The sequence below is a fragment of the Erithacus rubecula genome (genome assembly GCF_903797595.1).
Source record: "Erithacus rubecula genome assembly, chromosome: 10".
In the NCBI taxonomy this organism is placed as follows: Eukaryota; Metazoa; Chordata; class Aves; order Passeriformes; family Muscicapidae; genus Erithacus; species Erithacus rubecula.
The window spans coordinates 27,997,412-28,005,106 of NC_136662.1; the positions used below are offsets into that span (position 1 = coordinate 27,997,412).

Here is a 7,695-nt window from a genome sequence, read left to right on the forward strand (position 1 = left end):
CTCCCAGCAGGCAGCCGGGAGCCAGGGAAGGGCAGAGTTCGCCGTCACGTTTCCAGCGGAGGATTCAGGGTGTGCGCTGGTGTCCTGCCACCGAAGGGCCTCTGGGCAAGGGGAAAGGCCAGCGCTGGCCTCCTCTTGCCACCCTTTGCTCTGATCGCCGCCCTGACCGGCCCCGAAGCTGCCTGGGTAAGCGTCCGGCTCCACTTTGTCCTGCTGACTTCCTTCTCCTGCTGGAGCGTCAGCATCGGGAACAGGGAAGGGAAGGACGAGAGGCGGGCGGCAGGACAGCGTCTGCACCCCCGCACTCCCAAATCGTGTGTTGGAGACAGTGCTGGGGGGTGAGGTGTCCCCCTGTACCGAAAAGCTGCTGAGGAGGCCGGGCGGGAGATTTCTGTACAGAAAGCCGCACGGACCGCTCTGCAGCGGGGAAAGTTTCTTGGGAGTTTTCCATGCCGCTTTAGTTGTGCTTGGGAAAGCCATCAGCTGGGTTACGCCAGCGAGCCCGGCTCCGTCTGTGCCCTGTCCCAAAGTGCTTTATCCTGGGGGAATCGTCTCTGGAGGGCTGCAGGAGTCAGGCTGTGGCTCCGGTTCGCAGCCCCCGGCCCGGCACCGCTGAGCCCGCGGGTGGTTCTGCCGGATCGCCTCCCGGTCCGACCCGCTGGAGCAGGCGGGTGGGAGTGACGGGAGGAGCGGGGTCAGTGCTCCGTGTCTGCCTGGCTGCGGGGTATCAGGTGCCCCAAAGCACTCGGGCAGCCTGCCGAGCCCCAGACTCCAGGCCTGCCGCTCCGGAGCGCAGCCGAGTCCGTCGGGATGAGACCGCAGTGCCTCACCCCCCCGGCATGTCCCAGGATAAATGCGGGCTGAAGGGTCATGGTTATGGGCGACATCCGCCCGTTTTCACCTTGGGAATCATGGAGGAGGAGTCTCCTGCACCGTGAATCACGGCTGCGGTGTTTCTGCTTATCAGGTTCGTGGGCGTGTTGGAAGTGGCCGGACCAGGACGGGATGCTGGCTGTGAGGGGGGTAGGGCTTGGTCACCCTCTCGAGCAGCAGGGAGATCCAGCTGCCTACGAATATCGGAGAAAGTGAAACCAAACCGTGCAGGAGCCAGAGCTCCAGGGGAAAAGGAAAATGGAAGAGAATCCGAGCGTGGATTTGCCTGGAGGTAAGTGAATTTTAGGCTTACTCAATCTGCTAGGAAAATCCCTTTGCTGCAAGTCATGGGTACCCCGTGCAAAAGAAAAACCAGTAAAAGAATCCCATCTTTTCCAGGCCAAGGAAAACAAGCTGCCATCATTTTTTAAAGGGTAAAAGATGAACAAGTTACTTGCAGTTTTAGATTCCCATCTGCAACAGGTTTAGACTTTGTGTCCCAAGATGGCACCACAAGGAATGCTGAAGATGGAGATCCAGACTGGAAGAGCTTTCTTCCCTACATCCTGGTGCTTCCCATGTGCAGATCCTTAAATAATAAACCAGTTTTCCACACCTGTGGCAGGAAAAACTCTGGAAGAGGCAGGGCAAGGAGTAATATTTACCTAGCTTGAACAGCAGGATATATCAAAGTTCCTCATGTTTCAGTTTGTACTTATATTCTGTGGGACCCTTGTTATGACTAGTACCTATGAGTGTGTCAGTGATACAGTGATGCCATCACCAGCTCTGCTCTGTCCTAGATAGTCAGAAGTGTTACTATAATAATCAGCAACAAAGAATGTAAAAATCATGTTCTGACAAGTGACAAGTGCAGCTTTTTCTCCGATTTCAAATTAGAAGGGAGTTTTTTGCCCTTTTTATCTGAGTTTATTCTAATTATAGTATAATCATTTATGTCATTGTAGTGCTTGATCATTCATAAGCAATTTTTCACAAATAGTGCCTGAAATTTGAGTCAGAATATGTCACAGATGCTGTTCAGTTGCAGAATCTCTCTATTGAATTATACTTCAGTGTTTATTTCTAATTAAATGTTGCCATAGCTCTTTTGGAGAGCAGCTCCCAGACAGAAACAGCGACAGAGCATGAGCAGAATTATCATTTACATTCAAACAGATACTTGAAGTGCATTGGCATAACTGTACTTAAAAACAGCCATAGGAATTCTTCAAATCCATCACTGTCTGTGAAAACCCACTATCTGTGGAAGATGTAGTAACATATCCTACCACTTAAAGAAGGATTTTCCTGTCCATCCCACCTAGGTCATAAACTGGGATTGAGTTAGCTTTAGTATGGCAGGTGTAAGTTCTGTGGTTTGGATTTGTGGGTTTAGAGAAAAAAGTGTTGAAAACAGATTAATGTTTCAGCTGTTGTTGAACAGTGCTGGCACAACATCAAGGCTTTCTGCTCCTGCCCAGCAAATACCCTGGGGTTGGCAGAAGATTGGGCAGGGACCCAAGGTGGGAAAAGGGTTATTGAATACAATATAGCATCATGCTCAGCAACAAAAACTGGGACACAGGAAGAAAGGGAGGAGAGGTTGGCTTCCAAGTTGACCATTGTTTGGGGGCATTACATCAGTCTGCTTGTGGTGAGCGATTGCCTTTACACCCTGATTCCCTCCTTCCCTCCACTCATCTGTCTGGATCTCAACCCAAGAGTTTTCTTACTTCTGGTCACTCTGTTCTCTCCTGTCTCACTGGGGGTAAATGTTTCTGTAGTGCCAGAACTGAGAGTTGTATGGGTGGTGCTAAAGCACTGGGCATTCCTGAAACCTGTGTGGCTTACTGGGATTTTAAACTCTGATCCCAACAGCTGAACCAGCCCAGGGTGAGGTGGGGAGCACAGCAGATTGTCCTGTGCACCAGGAGTCCACCCAGGAAACACCTGGGCACCAAGTGACAAGCAGATGGCTTGAGGTATCCTGCAAACCAGGGGAGGACTCTTCAGTGTGTGAATCAACTGCTGATGGGGGAGAGACAGCACTGTTGGGTTCAGCTGGTCCCTCACTAGAGGAGAAAGCTGCCCAGGAAACTGAAGTATTGCCAGAAGAGTCTGACAAGACAAGAGAAGGTGTCTCAGAAAGACCCCTGGAAAAGGAGGACTTGGATCAAGGTGAGTTTGTCCCCACCCTTGGGCCTGATAACTTGGGCCTTGGCTTAGAGGAGGCAGAGCAGGAGAAAGAGTTCTTGGTTCTTGGGCTAAAAGAGACTGAGTATAGGTCTGTGAATTTTGTTCCCTACAGCTGGACTGGGCCATGAGAATGTGGAAAGCAAAGGAGACAGCCCTATCCACCAGGAAACATGGGAGCACCAGGGGACAACTACAACTGGGCAGTGTGAAAGCCTCTGCAAGGCAGAGGAAGATGCCTCGTCAACAAGCAAGGCACAGAGTTCTGACAGTGAAATGACACATTTGGATGTGACTGGTGTGGAAGATGTCTCCAGTGGCCTCTTGGCAGAGAAGAGCAGCAGTGCCACTCTCCCAGACTGGGAGCCAGAGGCACCCAGAGAGCAGGAAACACAGGAGAGGGGGTCCCAAGGCATGTTAAGGAAAAGACCAAAAGGTGAGCTGGTGGCTGCACGCTGCTGCTCTTCTACTTCCTACACGTCCCATAGGAATTAGAGCAGTAGTTGGGTGAAATCTCTAATAGCTGTTGTCACTTTCCTGGAGTCAAGCAGGAAAGAAGGTGTAAGAGATTAATGGGCGTCTCTCACTCTCCTTTGGCTCCTGTCATGCTTTGAAAGGCATGAAGTCACACTGCACTCTGCATTGTCTTTCTCCTTGCCCAGCCCAAGAGGAGAGGGCCAAGACTCATGGGCAGTATTAACTCATTCACTTCTAACTCTTCCCTCACCTGGGAGCTTCTGCTTTTCTTACTACAGCTCTGTTTTTCTGTTTCCTCAGTAGTGAGTGGCACATTTCTTTTCTCTTGCTGCAGGGGAGACAGCCCCAAACCCAGAGACTCAGTCTTCCCTGCAGAACATCACCACCCAAAACACAGAGCAGGAGAAGGCCAAAAAGTCCCTCCCGTGGAAAGGTGAGGAAAAGAAGCTTCCCTTGCATGTTACTCATCGACCAGAAGGCACTGATCCTCCAGGAGCAAGTAATGAAGCACATTAATTACTCTTCTCTCTCGGGACCTTTGACAGCCTCTTCTGAGGGTTTGAAAGAAAAAACATCCCCTTAAATACAGGCTTGGTTTGAGCCAATAGTGGCAGCTTTCCCTCCAGCCCTGCATCCTCAAGAGCTGGCATATTGTGCTTGTCATGCTGTGAGTGCCCTGGGATGTCCTGGGAGGTCTAGGGGGCTGCTGTGCTGAGGGTCCCCCTCCCCAGCCCTGCTGTGTCATGAGGCTCTAAGCAGGAACAGTGATGCTGATCTGCATAGACACATTTCTCCTGTTAGAAAGAGACTCTGCTTTACCATGGAGAGGGACACAAGCCATTGTGTCTGGACCTTGCTGCCTTCAGTTTTCTGAGCAGAAGAATGGTCTCCTTTGTTCACTCATAGCATGGAGGAGGGAAGTGAATGCAGAACTTTACCTGGGTCTGACACTTCTGTATGTGGTGCTCTGAACAGCCCCAAACCCTAAAGAAAACAGGAGGAGGAAAGAAAAGAAAGCTCATGGGCAGCTGCAGTTTCCTCAGGAGGTTTTGCACAAGGCTGTAACCTTGCCCTCATCCCTGGAGCTGCAGCCCCCTCACTTGGTGTATTGCAGAGGGAGTCTCGCAGCACAGAGCCAGCAGCCCCTTCACCTTTCCTGGCCAACTCGCTCCACTTTCCTGGTGCAGGTGGGGAGGTCTGAGAGGGGAAAAATAGCCATTGTAGCTACTTTCCAGCATGTCACCGCAGGTCACTCGAGACTGATCTCCCGTCTCTCCCCTCTTGAACAGGGCTTTTCATCGTGGGCCTCGCAGTGCTCGGCTTCTGCATATTCTGCTTCGGCAGCCCCACCTCCAGCTCGCAGCAGCCGCGCAGGAACCCCGCGGTGGAGGCGTTCCTGTCGCAGTTCGAGCAGCTGCAGCGCAGCTTTCCTGGCCAGAGCCCCGACCTGTGGCTCCGCGGGCGCAAGCTGCTGCGGAAGCACCTGAACGCGTCGCAGCCCGCGCAGCCGGCCATCATCATCCTCACGGCCGCCCGCCGCGGCCAGCGCACCCTGCGCTGCCTCAGCGCCCGCCTGGCCGACTGCTACTCGGCCGCCCTGCACGGCAGCACGCTGCACATCGACGGCGGCCACAAAGCCGGGCTCCACAGCGACCGGGCCAAGCTGGAGCTGGACTCGGAGCTGAGCGCGGCCTTCGGGGCCGGGGGCCGCGCCGCGGTGATCCACCGCTTCGAGCTGCTGCCCGCGGGGGCCACGCTCATCTTCTACAAGTACTGCGACCACGAGAGCGCCGCCTTCAAGGACGTGGCCCTGCTGCTGACCGTGCTGCTGGAGGAGGAGGCGCTGGAGAGCCGCATCAGCCTCCAGCAGGTGGAGGAGAGGGTCCGAGACTTCCTCTGGGCCAAGTTCACCGGCAGCAGCACCCCCGGCTCCTACAACCACATGGACTCCGATAAGCTGAGCGGGCTGTGGAGCCGCATCTCGCACCTGGTCCTGCCCATACACCCCGTGCAGAGCATCGAGGAGGAGGGCTGCTCTGCCAAACCCTAGGGACAAAAGTGGCCAGAGCCCCCAGAAGGTCCTGGCTGGCTCTGGTGCGGGCAAAGCCACAACCGGTGTTACTTCTCTTCTTGGAGGTTCCTGGGAAGAGTTTGGCAGGTACAGGTTGATCAGGACATTTGGGCAGCTGAGTCCTGGGGGTGGTACACTAGCTTGTTTCTGGCAGATGGGAACAGAGGGGAATTTTGGAGTCCACAGGAGAACATTGATGGGAAAACAGGACCTTGCAGGTAGCTTTTCTATCAAGAATTAGATAAATAGTGTTCACAATTAGTACAACAGAATGATGCTGTGGTTCAGCAGCTCTTTCATCTCTCCCTGCTCCTCAGCTTGCTAAAATTGTGTGTGTCAGTCTATCAATATACTTTATCCAGGGAGCTGCTAGAACACAAAAAGGTCCAATTCCTCAAAGTCAAACATTTTGAAGGCATGCTTCAAAAAGAACAGCAGTTTGCCAGGCAGCCCCAGTAGAGTCCCACTTGCACAGCCTGACTGACACCTGGCAAAGCCCAGATCCTCAAACAAACCTGCAACTCAGACATCCCCTAAACATCAATTAAAAGAAATTTCAGGTTGTCAGCACTCGAACGCTACCCTAATGCAGAGAACCCCACGAGCCAGAGAACAAGCTCCAGAACCAGAGAGCAGTGAAACACTTGCTGTCACTCAGAGTGTGAAGCATCAAGAGATTACACAGCTAAACAAATGAATAATACCATCTAATTTAATGCTGCCTCTCTAAAACAAGTCCACTCTATCCCTTTGCCACACAAAGGCTGTCACTCTCTCCTCATGCCAATGCTTTGGTCCCACACAACAGATTTTCTTCACCTGGATCTGTGATCTGTCTGCCAGCCTTTCCCCAGGTGACTTGTATTGATGAATGTAGATGTTAACGATGATATTTCAAACCATGTAGGGTAGCACACCAGGTCCTTGCTCTCCAAGGGTACATTTGCCTCCCTGCTAGGCAGATGGAAGTCTGGTATCTGCCAAAGCAAGTAGAAGCAGAGCTTGGTTAGCTGGTAAAGACAAAATCTTTGCTATTAACACTAAAAATCCTTGACACAGCAGGTGAGTTTCTTTCCATGCCTCCTTTTCTGCTCCCTAGGAAGGGAAATCCAATTCCTGGGAACACTGTGGTTCCTCTGCACTGTGTTTTTGCAGGTGCTGGGGGGCAGAGCAGCCAACTCAGGGACACCTGGAGGGCAGGTGCAGGTTACAGCATTTATTATAACCTAAGGGCAGCCCCAGGTGCCTGCCCCAAGTGCCTGTGCACAAGGAGCAGCTGTAGCAGAGCCAGGCTCTGTATCCAAACAAGAACACATCCACCACAATGGATTTTAGCAGCTGCACATCAGGGTGCTCCTTACAGCAACTGGACCCTGGTGTTGCATGGGTCTCCTGCCAACAGTGCCTTGCTGATCTGCCCCACCAAGGGCACAGGGAGGTGCAGCCCTGCACCCTAAAAAACACAGCCTGTCTCTTCTTTCCCCCTGCCGTGTGCCTTGACCTGTTTCAGGAGATTAGTGACCCCCAGTTTAGAGGAGGGGACAAAAGGAAGGAAGAGGGAGGGTTATTTGTTAATATTCTGACCAGAGAATATGAATCTTTGGCTGGGGACATGAAGACAAGGCCACTGGGGTTTTAACTGTGATAAACACTGGGCTAAATGTGAGAACTGCCTGCTGAAGCCCAGGGTATGGTTTGATACAGGATATACATGCTGCTTCCTCCTCTCCCCCTTTTCTATTACTGTACACTACTTTGGTGAGGGAAAACACTGTATCCTGCTCAGCAGGGTTAAGTGTGGGTGTTGATGTAAGAACCAGCAGAGCATTAATCATGCTATGCCAATATTTTGATGGAAATCTGTATTTTAATGTTCTCTCTGTTTTACATACTGTATTTGCAATGTATAGCCCAGGTGTGCAAAGGCAACTCCCCATCGCTGAAAGTGTCACCTACCTGAGTTCTTCCAATACAGGGATATTTTTATGGCCTTTCAAAGACAAATATCTGCTTGCTTCTGCAGCAGGACTTCTATTTAAAAATAAATGATGAGATTGTGAAAGAAGCTAGAAAATTGA

General features: G+C 51.9%; 1 protein-coding gene across 2 annotated transcripts; it reads left to right on the forward strand.

Annotated features, from left to right (window-relative positions):
• On the forward strand, positions 1 to 7,695 carry TOR1AIP2 (torsin 1A interacting protein 2). 2 transcript variants are annotated; one of them, XM_079314627.1, is made up of 6 exons: positions 1 to 186; positions 968 to 1,165; positions 2,755 to 3,054; positions 3,185 to 3,505; positions 3,881 to 4,045; positions 4,836 to 7,695. In XM_079314627.1, the coding sequence occupies exons 2-6, from the start codon at positions 1,132 to 1,134 to the stop codon at positions 5,594 to 5,596; spliced, it is 1,581 nt and encodes a 526-aa protein (XP_079170753.1). In that variant the 5' UTR covers positions 1 to 186; positions 968 to 1,131; the 3' UTR covers positions 5,597 to 7,695. The 2 variants fall into 2 exon arrangements, with proteins under 2 accessions (XP_079170753.1, XP_079170754.1); XM_079314628.1 differs by having other exon boundaries at positions 6 to 186; positions 3,881 to 3,979.